The 22,396-nt window shown below is 41.7% G+C and overlaps 1 protein-coding gene across 8 annotated transcripts in view; it reads right to left on the reverse strand.

Moving 5' to 3' along the window:
- The window catches only part of siz (Brefeldin-resistant Arf-GEF family protein schizo), a 113,461-nt gene that overhangs the window by 24,546 nt on the left and 66,519 nt on the right, over positions 1–22,396 (reverse strand). Inside the window, exons 1-2 of one of the 8 annotated variants that reach the window (XM_014361664.2) lie at positions 19,624–19,684; positions 663–1,147 (exon numbers count right to left, since the gene is read on the reverse strand). The exons of 4 other annotated variants lie outside the window; for them this stretch is intronic. In XM_014361664.2, the coding sequence (XP_014217150.2) occupies positions 663–925 (263 nt within the window). In that variant the 5' untranslated portion in view covers positions 926–1,147; positions 19,624–19,684. Of the gene's footprint in view, positions 1–662; positions 1,148–5,836; positions 5,852–19,486; positions 19,685–22,396 lie in introns of those variants that run through there. 3 more of the 8 variants (XM_014361662.2, XM_014361663.2, XM_014361665.2) reach the window with 3 other exon arrangements.

The following is a 22,396-nucleotide window of genomic DNA, read 5'->3' on the forward strand; positions in this document are numbered from 1 at the left end:
TTTACGATGATTCTATGAGTCACACTGCAAGATTATTGGAAATTGCGATGGTAAAAAATTCTTCCTTGATTGAGATCAATGCCATTTTTTTGTCGCCTTTTATTGTTACGGTTCGCTGGCGATCGACAAACATTTTCCCGATTGTTCCGATAAAACCTTGGCATTGAAATTTATACAGCAATTGCACTCGTGGTTGTTACGTACACTTATCCAACCAGTGCTTCGATTTTATCGTCAGTTTAATCGAGTTGTTTTCCTGGTGATTTCAATCGAATTTGACGTCAATAAATTAAAGAAAAAATGTATACCTACTATCCAAAAGATTGATTTTTGCGCAATAAATTAATCATCAAATCACCTCAATCTAAGCACGCACTTAAGGAAAATACAGTGCCGTGATTGAAAAATCACAAGTTATCGACTCATCTTAAATGTCAGTATTTCTCAATACCCCTTACACCATTAGTTTATAATACGGTTCATTGGCACCATTAAACGCTGGCATTGAAAATCTTTGTCCTTAGCCAAAATATACATCGTGACTGAATAATGGGATACAACACATTTCGAAATGTCGTAAAGAAAAAAAAAAAAAAAAAAAAAAAAAAAAAAAAAAAAAAAAAGGATGAGTAAGACAATAAGCGTGTAATGTAATACAATACCGATTGATAAAACTGGTGGGCGTAGAGTAGCCGAGCTGCAGCCTCGAGCGAATGACCTTCTCTTGAACGGTGACGACGCGCGAGCTCGTGCGCGAGCTCTGATGGACGCGCGTCGTCTTTACCATCTGGTGCCTGTAGTGCTGGTGGTGATGGTGTTGCTGTTGCTGGTGCAGCATATGGTGGTGGTGCTGCGACAGCGACTGGTGGGCCGCCGAGGAGCCGCGATGATCCCTTGGCTCCACCACCATCGTTGCTCCGTACATGTTTGCTCTGTTGTTTTTATTTAGTTTCGTTTTTTTTTTTCTTTGGTTTTATCGGTCACTGATTGTCACTCGAGGCGCGACATCGCGGACACACGCCACAGCACTTGACGACGATCACATTGCGGAGAGTCGGCCGACTTCCTTTATTTCGTATTTTCGGTTGCAAGGACGACTTTGGAGTCTCGTTCTTTTAAAGATACACGGCGCATGTACCCGACTGACCTGTGGTTATAGATTTTGCTGTTTGTTGGTATGAACGAGCGACGGGGGAATTTTGGGAGTAAAATTTTCGCTCGTAAGTACCAGCATTGACTTGCAACAGTTCGAAGAGAGGCTTTCAGGCAGAGATTTTTGCTCTTACGTTTGATTGCTTTGAAAATGTATAAACAAAAAAGTTGATTATCGATGGAAGCAAGCGACGGATAACGAAGTACTTGTACGGAGGTGGAATCGACGATGGTCGAATATTCATTGTGTCTTTCAAGGATTGTCGACCTTGGCTGCGCGTTCGATAATATAAAATTTATATTCCGTGAGTCTTTTGTATTGTGTTTTTTTTTTTTTTTTTTTTTTTTTTTTTTTTTTTTTTCTGCTGTGGGGCATTAACGAAGTGCAAGAAATTTTACTGCCAGTAAGCAGCTGTAAATTATGACGAGAGTCTTGGAAAAAAAAGTCATTGAAAATTTCCCAACCAAAAGAGGTATGAATTGTATCCGTTTCCATCGTTTTACCGCGTTTTTTTTTACTATTTTAAGCCTTATTTTGTTCAGAGTCTCTAAAAAGATCTTCACAAAATCGTAGGATACGAGAAATCAACTCTGTTTGCATGACAAAGACATCTTATACTAATTAGCACTACAAGTAACGAACTACACACACGAATGTTGTTAAAGACACCTTAAAAATCTGGTGCATCTGTAAACGCAAGATTAAATCGACAACGAACACTCGATAAGATTACAAGATCGCAAAACAAGCACGCACTATCTCAAGCATAATCAACACCATGTACAGCGCACAATGTGTGTAAATCGTCAATGAAACCCCCCTTGGGCACATGGAAAAAAAAGGAGGAAAAAAAAAAAATAATTTAACGACAAAAAGAAAAATATTTTGTACGCGCAACCATCTCAAATCACAGCCAAGCGCGAGCTCACACAAGCGCGATCGGTATATAATTACAGGCCGCAGGTCGCAATAATCCGCAACCAAATCACGTACGGCCATCGGCATCCAGAGGCTGGTTAAAATAAGGTCGTTTTCTCTTCGCGCGCGCAATTGCTCAACACGGACCGGAAACACATGGCCACACGCGCGCATGTATACCTCTTGCGCTGAGTATGTATGTATTAGCTGTGCATGCAGGCGGGAGAAACCACGGGCAGGACAAAAAAATAAAGGCGATCGATTGTTCCTCCCGTTCTGCCATGGGGACGAAAAAAAAAGGAACCAGGGTGCGTTGCTCCCTGCGATTACGATAAAAGAGATATCATTTTCACTCGTCGCCGTGAGTACGTGGCCGATCGGAACAGCTTTTCCTTTCCATGCGCGGCATATAATGCACGTACAATCGACCACGAGCGTAACCATATTAAACATGATACGCGAAAAAACTTTCTAATGAGCGTTCCGCGCTCCTGGACACATGGCGCATGGGCATGTAATGCAAAGCATATAACAGAGCGCACGGATGATCGAGCGGAAGAGAGAGAGAGAGAGATCAGTGACTTGGAAATCGGTTCGACGATCGGGTGGGTATTGTGTACTTGCTGGCCAGAGAGTCTTGGTTTGGTTGCGCCGCGATGATGGGCCGTTCAGTTGTTTGCGCCGTTTCGTTGAAAATCGATGGTGTATACATGGTATGCGCAGTCGCAAGGGTTATTTGAATTGAAATGTTACCAAAGTGTTATCTAAATTACACTTGTAACGATCAACTAAAAAAAACTACTTCTATTGAACTAAACGTTATTCCGATTAATCGATTTCCGACAAAAGCCATACATACCAAACGGGACAAACATCTCTTTTATCACCATCGCCTCAATGAACTTCAAAGGATGTGGGCAATTACACGCGACACCTACCATCTATTATATACCCAGTACTTTTCTTCGTCACGTGCGTAACGAGCGACCGACGCGCCAAAATGAAGTAGTTAGGTGTATACAACATCAGCTACCACATAATTCGTCACCAGTAGGTACAGACACCACCACCTCCTTTCCCCCAATTATCGCGGGCCCGAGGGATTAATTGGCTTCCCCAAGGTGCTAAAAATGCATGCCCAAACAACACATGATACGCGTATCTACCTGTGCACAAAAGGGGAGACGATAGGGAGAAAGAAGCTCCGCTACGGTAATTCACGCCCGTGTGCTTCGTCAAGCAAATCGATTTACATCAACGGCGATGCCGTAGGTATATAAAGTACCGTTTGAGCCGTGTGGACGACAACTGTAAGCGACAGAGACAAAGACGATGCTGTTGTGTGTAGGCAAAGGGAGAGATAAAATCAGAAATCGACATTTCGAAATGGTCCTTGGTCATAATGTGTACGGGGTTGGAAATGTTTTAGACGTATCTGAATATAGACTGTTGGAATTACACGCTCAAAGCAAGTATTTGCGAAAACTGTTGTTATAGACTATTTAACCAGATCTACCAAACTAAACCATTTTTTCCCCCCTAAGCGATTCGGCACAAGGAGACTGCAAAGCGCTTGTGATCGTTGTTAAGATAATAGATCAGTTTGGTTACTTCTCAAATGCTTGTCACCAAATCTTACAGCTATGGCTTGAGTAACACGCACTTGAGTACACAGCGTGAAGTTGTTATGCGTGCACGTAGGCCTACATTCCCAAACTGATCACGTTACATCGCACTCGTTTCCAAAATCAACACCCGTATGCCCCAAATTCTTACAAAGATTTACATAAATGGAAAAAAAAAAGAAAAAGAAAAAGAAAAAAGTAAGTTAACCAACAACAGCGCGAGCGTGCGAGCCTCGCGATAACACGGAGGAGGATCGAGATTTAAAAGTGTGCATTAGCCACGGCCAACCAGCCGTTCCCAGACGTTATAAACACCGTTTTCCACGCGCGAGATAATGTCGTGTACTTACGCTCTATTCTCTATTTTCTGGTGCGCCGTGCTCGAGAGTGCCACAGCTTCGTTCTCACACGCGCATTACAATGCAGATCCATGCACGTGCATACAGGTACACACAGCATGTCCTTACAATATACGGGGAGAACAATTCACCTTTGGCGCAATTCTTTCCCAACTACATGTACTATGTATTGCACGTATATTACTATACGCAATATGTTAGGGATACAACATATTATGTGTACAGCTGCAGTGCGTGTTACATATGGACGATAAAAGATGACGCTCGCGTTGCTAATTCCAATACCTGTAGGTATGAGGGGGGGGGGCACGACTATAGACGGCTGACCTCCTCGTCTCTTGGTTAATGCGCGTAAGTATTATACGAGTACATGTGTGCGTATGCGAGTACACGAGCACCTGTGTGTGTGTAGTATATAAATACATGGATGAGACCACGGTGTACCGTAAGTCTGTTCAAGCAGCGATACATATAAAAAAAAAAGAAGACCCCCAAAGAGTGTGTGTCCTGCTAGTCACATAGCGCAGAAGAGGGAGAGACTCTAAGAACGAGGTCGCACGTACGCGAAAACTCACCGGCGAACAAAGAATGCGAAATGAAGCCTCGACTGAGAGAGAGAGAGAGGTACACACAGAGAAAAATACTTACGCACGAAATGTACGTGAGAGCACCCATTACAATGAAATACCAGAAATGCCCACGAGAAGGCTAGCTGATGTCGAACGCACAGGTACATAGCCACGACTCGTTTGCTCAATTCGACAGATGAAGCGCAATGGGAAATTCAATTGAATATTTATTCAGGTAAACACACACGGTGAATCCTTCAAGTCCGAGTTATTTTTGTTTACGGTGAGTGGGACTGGATGTTTGGGATACGTAGTTTTTGTACGGCGTATTCAGTTATCGATTACGAACACAACCTCGTTTGTCACGGCATTTAACTTATATATTTCTGGGTACAATGTACAAGTATTGATTGGAAACTACGCGAGTTGCCGTCATTTATGGTAGGATAATCGAAGGGCGCGTGTGTCTATGGGCTGTTCTGTCTCTTGTAAGCGATGCACGATTTATTTTTCCATCAAATACGTATACGCGTATTAGGATGTTTAGTTGATATATTATTGAGCTTCTCCTTCCTTACTCCGCGTAACGCATCAAAGGAATTACAGCAACGTCCAACCCATTTATAGGCTTCAACTTAGGTTTCGCGAAAGAACGGGGAGAGAAATGAGCTGGAAACCCTAGGTGTTCCACGAAGCTGCACGCCTGTGTGTCGGAAAAATCATTGGGAAATCGAGTAAATCGTGCGCGCGTGACACCCACGCAATCGTACACACAAACATCGGTGAGTACATTTGGCAAGGAAGGAAAAAGAAAAAAGAAAAAATCACGCGAGCCGAAAGTCATTGAAACGAGGCATCAGTCGGGATCGTCAAGTGGAACAACTAAACGTAGGGTCAAACGCTCCCTCGAGAAGTACAGAGATCCGGCATAAGCACACACATAATGGACACAGAAACACTTGCACGACTCTCGTCTCCCATACCCCTTCCAAGAAAAAAAAAAAAAAAAAAAAAAACAATCTGCGTTCAACCCTGCAAGAATAATAACGCCACAGTACCATCGACAACAAAACTGTACACGCACGGAAATCGCCCACTTTATTTTGTCGCATACACGGAAAATCTGTCACTGGCACTTACAGAAAACAATTGAGTTAGGAAAAACTGCCCACCGCAAATACAGCGGCAATAATTATATATATATATATATACCTAGTCCTACAGTCGTTGCTACCGTCGTCGTTTGGTTCGGTAATGGAACTGTCAGAGCCAGCCGCAGCCGGCCAGCCGAGCGGACCTTTGCCTCGATAAAAATGGTGGGGTGCTATACGTATGATGTACGTGCCGATCGGCTGGCGGACACCTCGGTGGGGGGTACTTTTTTTTTTTTTTTTTTTTTTCCCCTGTTTCTTTTCGGGTTTACTGTATACTGTATGCACAATCTCTATTTCCGCTTCCTTGGTTGCGCGTGTGGTCTACGGGTGGATGGTAATTTTTTTTTTTCTTCAATATGTTATTATCTGTGAGCTTTGTTTGTTACTGTACCAGCGTGTACTTGCGATTTTATAGCTGTTATTCGCGCGGGGCACTGTTGTTTTGTTTTTCTCATTATCTGTTTTTCTTCAAAAGCACCAGATAAAGGTGACAAATACAATTCTGGCAAAAAACATCAGCCACACAGTCGTCGACTCGTTTCGAATTTTGCGGGTGACTATTTTTAATTTCAAAATTACACGTAGTGGTACAAAAATAAAACACCAGGTCAGACAATGCAGATGCACATTCGGGTCTCTTATATTTATTTAATGCACACATTGTATACATGTACACCAGCTTATATAGCTCCCGATGCTCGAAATCGCCGTGTATACACAGTAGTACAACAGCACACACGGACACGCGCTCGCTGGCTATTATACATTATCCTCTCTTGTGGATATGTATACATATGCGTATATATTTTATACACACGGTAAAAAGTGTAGGTCATGAAATACATTTGCGATACACGTAACCATCACTTTCGTGCCTACTTTGCGAGTCTGGGTCAAGTATAATGCAATATCGTTTCATTAACAATATGTATATGTTATACGTGTACGTATTTTATGTGTTATATGTATTATATTGTACGTTGTAAGCGAGGCATCTGGGCCGTGTAATGCGTACGGTGTGGGTTTTATTATCGTATCGTATCGTGCGTTAGCTTCCTCCTCGAGTCTTGAATATATACATTTGTTGAATTTTTTTTTTTTTCTGATTATCACGGTATTAAATTAATTAAAAAATATCTAAATGTTGCAACTATAACGTGTGGATACATGTACCTACATTCCGAGTCCAACTTTCGATGATGAACCATTTTCGAAATCAGCCGTTAATATTTTTCGCACGCTCAGGTACAGGTACTCATAATCGGCTAATTAGGAATTCGATTTCTCTGTGACGAGAGCAAGGAGCAATTTTCGCTCGGCGTGTTTTTTTCGACTAGAACAACAGGTGTGAAAGTTGCGAGGAAAAAAAAATTTTCAAACGCGCGCTGTGCAAAAACTTTTCACCGGAACAAGACACGTGTGGGGAGAGGAGGGGGCGGTAAAATTGAGAATTGATGCGTGAAAAAAGATAATTGTTGGGTTTCGAGTATCTAATTAACGGAGTCTTGAGATGCTCGATGGGAATTATTTTACTTTCTTCTGCGATCGGGGCTCTTTTGTGAAAATATTTCTAGCGAATGCGGATACACAATTGGAATTTATTTATCATCAGTTCCGTTTTGTTATTATATTTATATTATGTAATGTCGTTTCAACAGAGGAATGTGATTATTTTTTTTTTCTAATTATCCTCGCGTCGAACTTGTACAATGCGAGTTTCTAAGCATTTATGAAATAAACATCAGAGTGTTTTGTAATAAAACACAGTTACGTGGTAAAAAAAGACAAAGTTTGAATTTAATATGTTAAAGCACGTAAAGTATTTTACTCCCCTGTTAACTTAAAGACTAAAAGTTTCGATATTTATAGTTATAAGCTCTAAAGTTTTTTAATGTACAAGATAGGTCTTGATCAAGAAAATCTCACGATCAGTTTTGAAGCTGCGATTAGCTATAAATTCTTTTTTCCAGTAAAAATTTTCAAGGTGGAAAGCCAACTAGCGTAGATAATACTTAAATTATTAATACTAAATACTAGCAAATTGAAAAATTTTTAATCCCAAAATAGATTGCTTCAATTTCTCTTTGTCTTACCAAATTCGACTGTTTCTACTTAGTTTTGCGCTTTGCAGACGATTCATTTAGCTTTAAAGTAAAATTAAGTGCTGATAATTCCATTTGATTAATTATTAGTGTATCACGCAAAAAGAAAACAAAATAAATACATCAGATCATTTTAATTTCACTTCTACAAACCAGCTTGTCTTACCAAACTCGTCTGTTTCTACTAGATTTTGCGCTTTGCGTAAGATTCATTTGGCTTTAAAGTAAAATAAACTGATGATAATTCCATTTGATCAATTATTAGTGTATCACAAAAGTAGAAAACAAAATAAGTACATCAGATTATTTTAATTCCTCTGCCCTTTTACAAGCCAGCTTGTCTTACCAAATTCGACTGTTTCTACTTAATTTTTTAGATGATGTATTTTTTTGGTTGTAAATAAAATAAAATATAGGAAGCTTTTATTAAACGAATTATTAGTGTTCCACGCAGGTAAAAAATAAAAATAAATATATGAGATTTTTAAAACGTGTGAGTTGCCAATTGTGTACGTTATTATGAATTATCAAATAGTATAGCGACTCCCACATATACGAATCACGCGTGAATTAAATGACCAACTAGTACCTACTTTAAAATTGAGGTTTAACTTTAAATGACGTTTAATTACATGAAAACAGAAAACGATAACACGTCCCGGGGAAAACTGTAGAACAGTGAATTGGAACGAAGGAAGCAAAACTCGCATAATACACAAAGCTTAAAATATGGATAATCCATACCATCAAAGCGGAATGGGTATCTTTGCAGATAAAATCCTGAGCATACGCATATAAACTATACACGGAAAATGGAGGTATACGCAAAGGAAAAGAGCGAATCATACGCGCGCTTAAAGCACTCGCGACCTCGAAACTTTTACACGACGCGTCCCGCGAACTCTGGCAAAAACTGAAACACCGACGTGGGAGCTTCGATCTTTTTTTTCTAATTTTAACCGACGGGTTATTGACTTGTTGATTACGACGTTTTTCCAATTACCAATTTTTGCTCGTCGTCTTTGTTGGTAGGAAGAACCGATTTGTTTTCCTCTTGAGTTGGCGTAAACAGTCTTTCCAAGCATACAAGATTGATGTATCACCTTCGTACCATTGAATTAAGATTCTCGGGAGTTACAACCTTTGGACATTTTCAACGAGAGAAAGGCACACGCAGCGTTTCATCGTACACATAAATAGTTGCCGAATGAAAAATGCTCGTTCCACTCGACCCATTTATACACTCGGCGATCACCATTAGTTAATCCGCTTTAATTATTCATTCTCTTCGAGCAAAAAAAAAAAAAAAAAAAAAATTAATATCTAATACCACGCGCTTCAACTTTCGCTCTGAAAAAACTCGCGTAGCAAAAACTCACAATTCAAGGACCGTCGGGAGGCCAAACGAGCTGTCATTTTTCCTTCGATACCAAAGCAGCGCGACGACCCACTTGGCGGCAAATAATGAAATTGAATAAAGAAGCCGCGGCAGCAGAGACCAATCGCTCGAAAGTTGAACAACGATTGTCTCGCCGAGGTGCTTCTTCTCACGGCAGTAATTAAACTCTTCAAACGAGCTCTGTGCATGTATATTTTTTTTTCGTCTACCTCGAGCTGTTACATAAATGGAAAAAAATGAGCCGAGAGTGTATACTTTTGGCCGTCGCCCGACGATGATTTTCCAAGCCGATCGCGTGTTGGAAAAAAACCGAGTACTGCGCGCACACAAAGATGCATTCCCGTTAACACAAGTAATTTCCTATACTCGTCCGTTTTGCATCGCGGATCGTGGCGTTATACATGCTATTATATTACACGCAGGAGAGCAACAATTAATCTTCATTTAACGAGTAACAGGAGGAGGAGGAGCGCTTTCTCGTGAATCGATGCAGAAGTTAAAAGCTACCCGTGTGCTTCCCTGTGAGGTAGAAATTTTTTCTCTTCATAGCAAAACACAGAGCGAAAATATGATACGTATATGTATGGTCTTTCACGAGTGTGTTATACTTATCGCGCCTCCGTGGGCTCGTGCGGAAAAAATTGCCAGTCTTGATAGGCAGGTTTCGATTTTTGCGCCGCTTAAGCCTGTGTGGCTCGATTGTACACCAACTGATGTGATGAACGATATATTTTTAAAAACTGTTTCCAAGTGTATACTTAGTCGAGTCGCTTGCACGATACGAAAAAAAAAAAACACTCTCGGATCGCAAAAGCAGGAAAAACGATTCTCGGTAGTAAATTTTGTTCTGCGCCGTGTACAGAGTGACTCATGCGCGTGAGGACGACTCGATGGCTTTGGTTTCGTTTTATTTCTTACTCGTGAACACGATTAAAAAAAAAAAAATAATAATAATAAAAATAAAATTCAAATGACGATTGTAACAATTGTACGGAAGACATAAAAAAAAAAAAAACTAATTTTTTCTTGCTAAGAGGAATGTGAAAAGAAGCATGAATTTTTAGATAGTTATCGTCGTCAATTTGGTGTCACTCGCGAACAATAAGAGGACAAAGAGAAATGAGAAAGAGACCTTATGTGTCCCTACATTCACCGATGTGCCGGAGAACTCCAATGAAAATGACCATTGACACGAATTCTTCTTACGAATACAATGTACCCTCGTATACAAGTTAATTTTCATCGACCATCTAACTTGCGTGTACAGGTATAGCATTTGGTACGTGAAGAGAACGCTGCTCGCGAGGATAAGCGCACGTGACTGTATTGTTAAAAACCATATTAAACTTGGAGTGCACGTATACGTATAACATTGAAAACGATTAAGGACCATACACTCTTATACTCCGTGGTTGATTCATCCGCCTCTTTCCTTGACAAAAAGCGAACGCCCACCGTGACAAAACCGTATTGTTTTTCAAGCACGAAATGTCCATAAATTTATGAGCAAAAATGGGAAAAAAAACGGTCAGTTCTCGGAAGTCGATCGCTTTGTACATACGGTATTGTACCGAGGCAATATATTATGATCGTAGCGCGAAAAAAACAAGCTGCTCATCCGCAATTCCTTTTTCTTCTCTTTCGGAAGTCGCTATTATGCGCGTATTAAAGGCGTTCGTGTTAATTGGCCGTTTAACGAGGTGTAAATATTGAGAGGAGCTGCGCGCCGGCCGAACGAAACGCGTAACTAACGGGGCATTTAGAAATCAGTGCCGAGTACGTGTGTACCGTGAATGTGGGGAAAGGGTGTGTTTTATCACCTGCCCGAGTCGGCTAAATGCAGGTTGAGCCCTGATTTTATTTGCACTTCGTGGGGCAGGCGTGCATTTACGTTGATTTTTTTTTTTTTTTAGATGGTGGTCCTATCTCGCTTTTGAAGGCGTGTTTTTGCAGTGATTGGAGGAAATAAATTTACTATCAAAGCAGAATAATTGATACACTTTTAGTAGTTGAATTTTACTTTCTACGTTTTTTTGTGAGTATATATCTGTGGGCCGCATGAAAATAGAAAAAAATAATATTCATGTTTGACACATCGATTTTCGTTGAGACTTAAGAACTAATCAGATGATTTTTATCGCGATTCACAACACTGCCCATTGACTCGACTTATTGTATGTCAGACAAACGCTGAGTCTTTAAACAACTGTTGTATATTTCATAGAGGTAATGAGTTTAATTACTTTTTTTTAAATAATTTTTCTGATATCCCTATTTTTCATAAAAAAATTAATCAAGCATTTTAATACGTAAAATAAATAATACTTTTAAAAGTTCAATGACATTATTGCGATAAATAAAATGTGTAAGTTTGTACAAATTTATTTTGTTTAATTAGGTCTTTTTTGCTTCCCAAGTTGAACGTATGCGAGAAATTTTTATTGTCATATGTACCAAGTACATAAAAAAAAAAAAAAAAAAAAAAAAAAAAAAAAAAAAAACAACTACACATAGAGTATAAACTTTGCAAAAACACTTTTCTACATCAGCCGGGTGAAATGGAAGCGAAAAATTATTCAGCTTCGCGAAGCACGTAATTTTACCTACAGTACAGGTAATTTTGTTGAAAGCAAAGAATTTCCAGCTTGCGAAACAAAAATGTCATTTCCTAAAAAAAACTTTCGACGGAAATTTTCTTGGACGAAAAGTGCAAAGGAAAAATTAGTTTGCGTGTGTATAATCGCCCCAAAAGCAGAGCCTCTATTCAACTCTAATGGCTAAAACAAAGGATCCAATCGAAAGAAAATTTCCATTTTTCAACGTCGAAGGAAAGAAAGGGGAAGAAAAAAATTCACCACAGCGACGACAAAAGACGGGAAATGAAAAAAATCCCATCGAACAGTTCAGCCCGCACCTATTGTGTGCGTTTACTTGACAAGATAGCCAAAAATCTCACGCACATCCATGCGAACAGACAGGAAGATCCCGCCCTCCCCATAACTCTGTACAGCTAATTCTAAACCTGCCCATTCCACTATGCCTTACTCCTCGTCTACACACACACACACACAGAGGCTTCGGAGTCTCCCTTTTCTCTATATCTCGGTGGTTGTATAATGCACGTGTAAATTCGCCTCGCGGCGGCAAAAGTAAAAGTCCCACGCAGCGCCCGGAGAGAAAGCCTCCCGGGAGCACCGGCGCTCTCTCGTTGTACACATACGACACCTTCTCTGGAGCTGGAAGGGGCCCTAATCTCGCACCGCCCGTATGTAATACAGTGTGTGCTCGCACACATACCAGTTGGCAAATTTTCCTCGCAAAACACTTTTACAAGCGGAGTGGGCAAACTTTCGCGACCCACTGCAGCTTATGGGCACTTTCCTTCCTCTCTCCCTATTTTCAGTGTCAACGCTGCATTTCTCTCTCCTTTTTTTTCATTTATTCATTGATTTTTGCTTTGTTTTTTATTTATTCATCATAGGTTACGGTCTCTCCCACACACAGGCACACCAGTTTTATCACCGCGCTTTTGCTTCTCTATTCCCACTGTTTGTGTTTCCCCCGCGGGTACATGGCGAAAGATCGGACCGCGTTGGATATGCATGTAAAAGCTCAGCTATGCGGGGGCTGCTAACGATTTGCGTTTCAACTGCTGTTACATGGACAATCAATCGATTAGGTATGATTTGTTGGTGGATCGGTTATTGCGTTTGCGTTGCCGTTCAGGTGTCCGGTTGAGGGGACCGGGGGAGAGATGCAGTAAGTTGGAAAGTCGCTGCTGATGGGGGGGAAAACATTTCCCTCAAGAAATGGCATTCACGATTTTCTTAGTCGATGCACAAAAGAAACCAGCGTCATCGAGCCATCCAAAAACAAAAAGGACATGGCACATATAAGTGAGTCAATGAGGGATGGACTTTTCACTTTTCGCGCTCCAAGCACACCTTAAACAAAACTAATGTCAGGAGGATATATGTATAAGAACAAACGGAGTTTCTAATGCGTCGTCGTCGTCGTCGTCGTAGACGTCACAGTCTGATAAGACATACACATAGGTCTTTTTCGAGGCTATTTACTGAGTGGGAGCTGATAATGCATTTTGCAGAGGCGAGTTTTCCTCGTGGAAGAATGTGTTAAATTTTTTTTTTTTTTTTTTTTTTTCAATCGTATGGACACGAGATTTTTGGGGCTTACGAGGTTTTTTACCTTTGCAAGAGGCCGATGATTTTTTCAAAGTTTTGTTTAGCAAAACATACGACAATGGCAGTCGTAAAAAATGTGTACCCCAAATGTGGTGGATTTACGAGCTCCGCACGAGTTATAAATCCTTCGCAAGGATCAACACTGCAGTTGTAACTGCAACCAACAACGCGTTCAATACGAATCACGAGAATATATATGTCGACACTTGTGTTTTAATTCCGTTCTCCCGTCTTTGAAGAAACGTAGGCATTGTACTTGGGTATATACTCGGAGAAACGTGGACGCCCACGCGATTGTTTAATTGCGAAAGATATTGTGCACGGTGCATATGTTTTGAAACGATTCCCACGACGCGTGGACTCTCTCTCTCTCTCTCTTCAATTTTGTGCAACAAAGTTACAACAAATTTGATTAATATTTATTGTACTCCAAAGTATCACGTGCACATAGTGTTATTATTATTTTTTATTTATTTTTTTATTTTATCATCTCTCTCTTCCTGTAAAGATCAACCGTGTGGTACCTGTACATAATATGTACAGTGTGGTAGTGAAAGTACTCGGGAAATTCTTTAGATTTTTCTCTGATACTTTGGCGGGAAATCCCGAGCTCTGTGCTCTGTTGTTTTTTTCAGTTTGATGTAATTTTGCTTCCAATATTTTCGATAAGTATATGGTTACGAGCTTTGAATATTTCGATGAGAGTTACCTAATTATTGTAATGCATTAAAAAAAAAAAAAAAAAAAAAAAAACGCGCAAGCTCCGTGATTCCCCGACTTTCGATTTCCAACGCAAATGATCATAGACACGTGTAAAAACTCTATGTAACACGTCCATGCACGGCACTTACGTAAGCCAGACACGCGCGCACTATCCGAAATCTATACATGGCTCCCGAGAGCACCGAAACACGAAAAAAAAGACAAATATACTTGCAGCTTTCCACGCGATCGCGAAAATCGTGGACAGGCGTCATTGCCAATCAGGAATAATCGACCACCCCCTCCGAGAAACAGCTCCTTTCTAAGGACGAAAAAGGTGTTGCGCAAAGAGTATGTATATATATATATATATATATATATATATATATATATTAGCGCACTGCGGTATGCAAATGCAAATCGGTTCGCGGACTGGGGGATTTACGGCTTCATTCAATGTTATTGTGGCCGTATACACAGCCCACGCCGGCCGTGACGGGCTTCTGGGTTGCGTGACGCGTCAAAAGATGATGGTTTCATTGATTGCACTAAGCGATACATTACACCAGACGTTTTTATGCACGAATGATAAGTATATACGTATACAGTCTTGCTGTTTCTTGTCAGCCTAGTACATCTTGACTGTTTAACGATCCCAACGATTATTATTTTATTGGGTGCCCAATAAAAAATACTTTTTTTCCAGGTAATACGTTAAAAATTTGTGATAACGCACCAACACCCAAACATCGCGCGCTGCAGTAATTTTTCGTCGATCAGCAGCAGGAAGCCGCTCGCATTTGCATGCCCAGAGGGAGGGTAAAGGGGGTATACTTAACTTTCTTTTTTTTTAACCAACATACACCGCGTGTACACCAACGCCGAAAGGCAGGCACCGGCATCGCTCACTTGCTATTATAGTGGCGGTATGGTTACGCGTTATGCATAGTTACTTTTGCTCGTGGGTGTATATTTATATAGGTGCGATCTCGATTGCTCGTGCCTTTGATTCGTAGCTGTCGTTTTGTTGCGATCGCCGAGCGTAATCGTATAGTAAAAGTTTCTCTTTTTTGAGATACACTTCAAATGAACATCGAAAAAGTGGTCGCGAGGTAAGTTGTTGTGCAAGTCGGCTCCATTCATTGGAGGATTTGCGGGAGCGCGAACCTGTGCTTTCAATGCTCGATTTCTTTTTCTTCGTGTTTATTGTTAAATTTAATAGCCGATTTTCTTTGGTTTTTCTCACTCACGTTATGATTCAAACTTATTTATACATTACCCCACTCGCCCCACTTTGCCTTTGTGTACTTGTTTATTTTGATATGAAAGTATAAAAGTTGAATTCTTATTTATATGTTGGTTGTCATCGTACTCTAAAACTCTTTCAAATTTAATTAAAAGTAAACGGTACATTTTATTCTGTATTAATTTTGTCATCGCAAAAGAAGATTCACCTGAAATATCTAAAGCAGAGTTCCACCGATCGCTGATACCAATCGATTTTGTTATTCTGGATAAACTCTAATCTATAAATGTGGGTATTGTTGTCACCATTTTCACCGTAATTTACAAAACAAAAAAAATTGGAGATTATATATATATTCCCATGCTCGACAAGCGAATAAACAATAACACAACAACGTTTCCGCTCCTTTCGAGTCTCGAAACATCGTCGCACACTCGGCGGTCGTACATACTCGGCATGTATGTATATATGTACTGTCGCGTGAAAGTCACTTTCATTACGCACTACGCGCGAGGAGCTTCTTCTTCTTATTTTTTTTTTTTCCTGTTCATCAATATTCACAATATCAAAGTATCGCAGCGATGACCTATCAAGTTTCTCTCTCTCTCAAAGTGCCCGACTCGTCGCCATCGGTGCCTCTCACCACTCTAATCCATCAAACGCGCTTTCACTTTCTTCTATTATACTTAACTGGCGGCTCCTTCAAAAACCCATTTCATATACGCGAAAAAAAACACGCGTTTCAAAACACACGCGTCGCGGAGGTATCAGTCATCTTCATTTACGAGCTGGTCATCAAATTCCAGTTGCCAAACCAATCTCCGATATTGAGATCCTCCGAGATGAGCCAACAAACACGTGTGGCCTTTACAATGGGGCACGCTGGTTTTTCGCAACGCGAGCCGTATAGCCCCCAAAACATCAAAAACATGTATCGATTGCGAAGAGGAAGAAAAGAAAGTCAAGGTCGCTCGTCCTCCTCGGTCTTTACAACTATTATTCGGGTACGCGGAAGAAAAGGCCTTGGCTGCATGTATACACCAGTCGCGGTTGTATCCTCGAAACAAAAGGCATCCATTATCGATATTAGAGAGGGAGAAAAAAAGGGGTGCCTTGAAAACGTGTCTCCAAAGAGTCAGGGAGTATCATCCCCAAATGCGCACAGAGCCGTGTCTTTTTATTCTCCTCGGCAAGGCCATTAATGTAATACCTACGCCCACGGGATAAAGGGGGCGAACCTCCATCCGAAAGAGTAACGAGCAGAGCCGGTCAAATTAGGAAGCCTCGCCGGAAGCAACCAAGACGACGACATCGGCTTCCGGACGCGCTTCTTCGTCGATGCCGTATTTGGCTTCGCGCCTGTTACTCTGACGTCTGGAGGATGTGTACCCAAGGAGTTGGGGCGAAAGAGGGACGAACGGAGGGTTTAGCCGAAAAACGCTGGCACGAGCTCGTTCGTGGGTATCCATTTCGGAGAAACTTTGCTGGTAGTGTAAGCGTGTACAAGGGAGTTTTATTTTGATCAATGCTTTTTAATTGTTAAATAAATGGCAACACCAATTATATCGGGCATTAGGGCCATTTTGACACCCCAATCGCAAAAACGCTCGGGAGACTCGTGTAAACGCAATTTTCGGAGACCCACGAGATCTCCTAATCAGCAAAGATTCGAAAGAAGCTTCTCTCATGGTACTTTTCCGAAAACTCGCATACAAGATGAAAAGAAAAAAAAAATCTAGAGATTACAGTACGCAACTTTGGTACGTCATTAGCACCGCATCTGATTTCACATTATACACGTCAATGTCACCCGACGCTACTCCACTCGTACACTCTGTATACTCAACTGTGCAATCCTCCTATTAAGATAATCCAACGAAAAAAAAGACGTTATTTTTTTCTCGAGCTCCGCCGCTCTCGCGTGTACGTGTACGTAATCGTTCTTCGTATATGTTAATGAGTGGCGCGCGCGTGACGTTACTATAATTTTTTTTTTAATTGGTAAACTCTGCATGATATTTTTTTGTAAATTGCCGACCAAAAGCTCGAATAAATGAAAAAGAGGAGGACAGTTGGGTCCCGCTCGTAGGACACACGCGTCTTTTCCAGAGCAAATGAACAATCATGCCAGTAGGCACATTGTCGGCGACATCACAAAAGAGCCAAAGTCGACCACCACGGGCTATTTAGCCATCTCGGGGTCTGACAAACAAAACTGTCAACCCACATACACGGTGCAAGAGTATACGTAGGTACAGCGAGGAGTCATGTACACGAGGCTAAATTTTAATTTACTCTCGAGGCAATATAAGAACGGCACACCCGTATATACTATACATACCGCGTTTGGAAAAGGCAGCCGCGCCGGGGACAGAGAGAAAGAGCGGACACTTTCACTGCGCAGCGGCAGTCGAGCGGAGAGCCATCGGCTTTTTTGTCGTCCGAGCTTTCGCTAGCCACCGTGTGTTTTAGCTTTTTTTTTTTTTTTTTTTTTTTTTTTTTCAGGTGGGGGTATGGTACAGGTGGTGGTACATTGTGCCTGGTTTTTTTTGCGCCCGTCATTCGTAGATGGACAACCGGGACTCTGGCGCCTATTTTCAGGCCTTCGCGTGGAAGGACGTGTTTTGCAATCGATTCTTGGGAGCTGCCTGACCGACGACTGGCTTTTGCATTGTGCAAGAGGTAGCTGCGATGGCTCTTTTTCCTTTGAGAGGCGCACAGGTTGGTTGGGCCAGGGTCTCTGTGACGTGGACTTTTTTTAAGGTCATGGATGGAAAACAAAACAAAAATGGTGTACACGTGTAAACTAACGTAATTTTCGCGACTCTTCCGGCATCGAGCGGATAAAGCAGCGCTAATTGCACTGATAAGGAGGCCACGCAGCTGCGGATAATAATTATTGCGTATGTTTTTCAATATTGTACATTTGCGTAGTCAAATTCTCATACTACAGGTTTTCTCTCCGAAAATACTCTAAATTTTAACGTCCCCATTTACTAAAATGAAAGTGGACAACAGTAAGTATTTCAACAACAACAACTGGTCCGTTTTGTCGACGAGCGAGTTTTAGTTTAAAATTCTCTGCGCTCGACCAACCGTGCCAATATAGAGCCCGCGTTTCTACTCCAGCCACTGATTCCCAGGTAAGAAAAATCAATATACCCCCGATCCCTAGTATTATCAGCCGTTAATCCAATTTTCGCGGCTAAGCTTCTTCGGATTTTCAAATTTCTACTTCAGTAGAACCAGGAAAATCAACCATTTTATTACATGACGTCGAGTCATGCAGTAACTCAACGAAACCTTGCTACGAGAACAATAATATATGTACACATAGTAGTGGTGTACACCCGCGAAGCCTCAACAACTGCACTAGCCTGTCTTCGTCGCACGAACGAAAAATCAATCATCCGGATAAGTGACACACGAGTCGCTACACTTGCACAGTGAAAAAAAGGTAAGTATACGTGCAAAGAAAAAAAAAAAGAGAGAGAGATAAGAAACACTATACTATGGACTGTATACAGATGTGCGCAAACAACATATTGTAGCGTGTGGCGGTTCCGAAGCCGAGCGAGCGCATAAATAAATGAGTATATATATTTATACTCTCTTTGTCTCTCCTTAAAGACAAGAAAAGAATTAGCGTGTGTTGTGGTCGTCGCGATTTGCCTCTCCACAAGAGCACAGGGCGCGCGTATAAGATAGCACGACACTTGTTTTAGAAAGTCGCAGGTGCGGACTTTTAAAGTCGCGCCTCGCTCGCCTTACGGGCGTATTTGCACACGCAAAAGGAAATAAAGAAAGAGACACACACGCGTATACATGTGCGTGGGAGAGCTTTTTGCTTTTTCTCTCTCCAACCTCTTTTCCTGTACCCGCGAATAGTGGGCGCTCCGCCGGATTTGTAACCATTGCGAAAGCTCGCCGACCTTGAAAGCCTCGCTTTCGAACTGGTTTCATGCTGAGATTGGATCACTTTGTTTTTCCAGAAAAAAAAAAAAAAAAACAAAAAAAAAACAAAAGGGTAATGAGTGAAAACGGAAAAAAAGCACACCAACAACAATAACAATTAAACTGATGGCTGCGCACTGTCACTGTTACAACTCGCGCCAACAACAAGAGAGAGGAAACAAAAACAAATAAAAATCCAAACCGATGTATCGCAGGTACTCGCGAAAAATCGGTACTCACACACGAGGCGTCAAAATCCGAAACCGCGCTCGGTTCGCGGGAGTGTGCGAGCTTCTCTCGCGCTCGTGCTTTCAAGCCTGACTGGCCCGATGCTCCTGCGAAGCGCGAGAGTACCGCCGATACAACCCCACCTCCTTTACCTTCCACGTATACGTATATTATGTACATGGGTATACCCACTCTCTCGCTCGCGAGCGTCTGTCCGACTGTCTCGCACTTATACTACTACTATTGGGCTCCTACCACGTGCCACGCGCGAGCCTGTACACTGTAACTTCCCTCTCTCTATTTTTTTTTTTTTTTCTCCTTCATCTACTATTGTATACACTCTCTCATAAATTTATAGCTGTTGTGGTATCATGTACAGCGCAGCTGGTGTCTATTATCTGCGGGTGGGCGGATGGGTGGGTACCAATAATGTGTATGATGGTTATACTGTAATGGTTGTCATCGGCGTCGCTCGAAAGACACCGATGCAACGCGGTTGGGAAAGGATGCTACCTGTTACATTTATTGAAGAAAATCGATGACGATAACCAAGAGAGGACGGATGGACAAAGTTTGCCGATGGGTACAAGGTGGGTTTCATGTAGGTGTGGACGGTGCAGCCGCAGTAAGTGTAACGGCGTTTCGAAACGATAAGGGGAAGGAAAAGCTTTTCTCTCGTGCTCTATATTATGCACGCGCGTGGGTTACAAGTAGAACGGGTGCCCGGCTGTTTGTTATGGTAAGACGAGATATTACGATGATGATGCTCGTTTGGGAAATCGAAACGTTTCTTTCTCGAATCGATAGTTTATTGACTGTTTGCAATTAAAAAAAGTATGATCATCGACACAATGTGCCATTTTTTACTGTGTGTCAAAAGGAGACATTGCATTGCAAACCTTCGAAAGCTACCTGATATACACACCTACCAACTTTTTCGTTTCTTCTTTACAAGTTGTTCCATCCAATCCACACTGTAGGATATCTTTGCCGTATGCGTTGTAAAAATGTTTGCGAAAAAGTCTATTGTGACATTGAAAAAGAGAAAAAAAAAAAAAAAAAAAAAGGTACACGAGTCACGTACTCATCATGTATAGCCACACACACACGCGGGCAAAATCTAATATCCGCAGTGTCATTCTCTCTCGCAGGACAAATCTCATTAACGTTGGGTAAAACGTATTCAGAGAAAAAGTCGAATTGCGCAACTATCGCGGGGGCTCTTGCGTAACACACACACACACACACAAATATCCAACGTGTGCACACACCAGACGTCGGCAATAAAACTCTTGAGGATCCGCTGCACATCACGCGGGATGCCGTGATTTTTCTTTTCTTTTCTTTTATTGTTGCGTCTGCAACGTGCACATGCGCTGGAGGCACGAGTCGTTGCGAGCGCGGAAAGTAACGGTATGATGAACAAGCTATATATGTATAATATACACACAGCTGTACGTGTGCATCATCTCTCCAGATTGACGAATCATCCGAGTGAAAATACATGAGGATCGCTTTTCCGCGATGGCGTTGTTGTTTTTCTTCAATCAGCGTCTGTTTAGCTTGGATTGATGCGCGCGAGTCTTTGATCTCTCGGTCAAAGTGAAATTAATCGTCGATTGCGCGGAAGAGTGGATACGGCAAAAACCCTTGGGTCGGAAGCTCGAATCGATTTCCCTTGGCTCGTGAGTCAACGTCATTAAAAAACAAAAATTATCGTCCTACATCTACGTGAAGTATTTTCCATCGGCACACCCTTTCATGACTTTCAAGTTCCCCAAAGTCATTCAAAGACTGCAAGGGAATCGCGTTCCCATATAATTTTCCATCGCAACAACAGTCCACTCGGTGTAGGTGTACATACGCACCATCCGAATCGACGCTCGAGGGAAAAGGCGCGTACTTATGTACTATATGTACTCGAGTATGATATCAATGACGGAAGAAAGCACCGCCGATACATATTCAAGAAGCTTCGTGCTTGCCGTGGGGCTGTACAGGTACGCAAGTCCTATATTTATCTGTAGCGGCTACGTAAGTGCAGGCAAGCATTGGCTCTCCTCTGTGTGCGCGGAGTGCGTTTCCTCGCCTTGTAAGGACAAAACGCACCTCCCAGCCCGGTCTCTCTAACTGGCGCTGCGAGGCTCGTAAACGGGGCCGATGTGTTTGCATTATGCACTGCTCTCTCCTCCTGCTCTGCAGAGAGAGTTCATTTTTCTTCTTTTTTCCCCTTCTCCTCTAATGTTGTCAACCTGCTTCTTTTTTTATTTTTTTTCGTCCTTAAGGGGTTAACGAGACGAAGGTAGCAGGTTTAAAAAAAAAAAAAAACACTGCGGCTAACGTATAGAGTTGTAATATTTTATGGTATTGGATAATCGGGTTATTCTTTTTCTTTATTGAGAAGGTTTAACAATGTTAACCAAGAAGTTTTGCAGTGCAATAATCAACTTACACATATGGGTTACTTAAAACCATACGTATACCCTTTCAACCCTACCTTTTACCTTTGAAAAAATACAAACCCGCTAATTTCCTTGGTCAAACAGGGCGAGCACAACGTACAAGCTCCAACTAATTGTTCTAACACACGTGTATGAGCATCCTCGTAATGCCTCATGTATGTTACAAAATTAGCGCGCTGCTGCGATGATGCAAAAAGCGTTTTTCGACCAAACGCCCGGTGTGTGTTGTGTTGCCCACGCGAGTAAGTGGCAAAACGTCTAATTGCTCTCCATACATGGAGCCCGACAGTCAACGATATAGTACAGCCGTATAGCCTATTAGT

Source organism: Copidosoma floridanum, unplaced genomic scaffold (genome assembly GCF_036245765.1).
Source record: "Copidosoma floridanum isolate Cflo_tuat_1 unplaced genomic scaffold, Cflo_Japanese_pri ptg000009l, whole genome shotgun sequence".
In the NCBI taxonomy this organism is placed as follows: Eukaryota; Metazoa; Arthropoda; class Insecta; order Hymenoptera; family Encyrtidae; genus Copidosoma; species Copidosoma floridanum.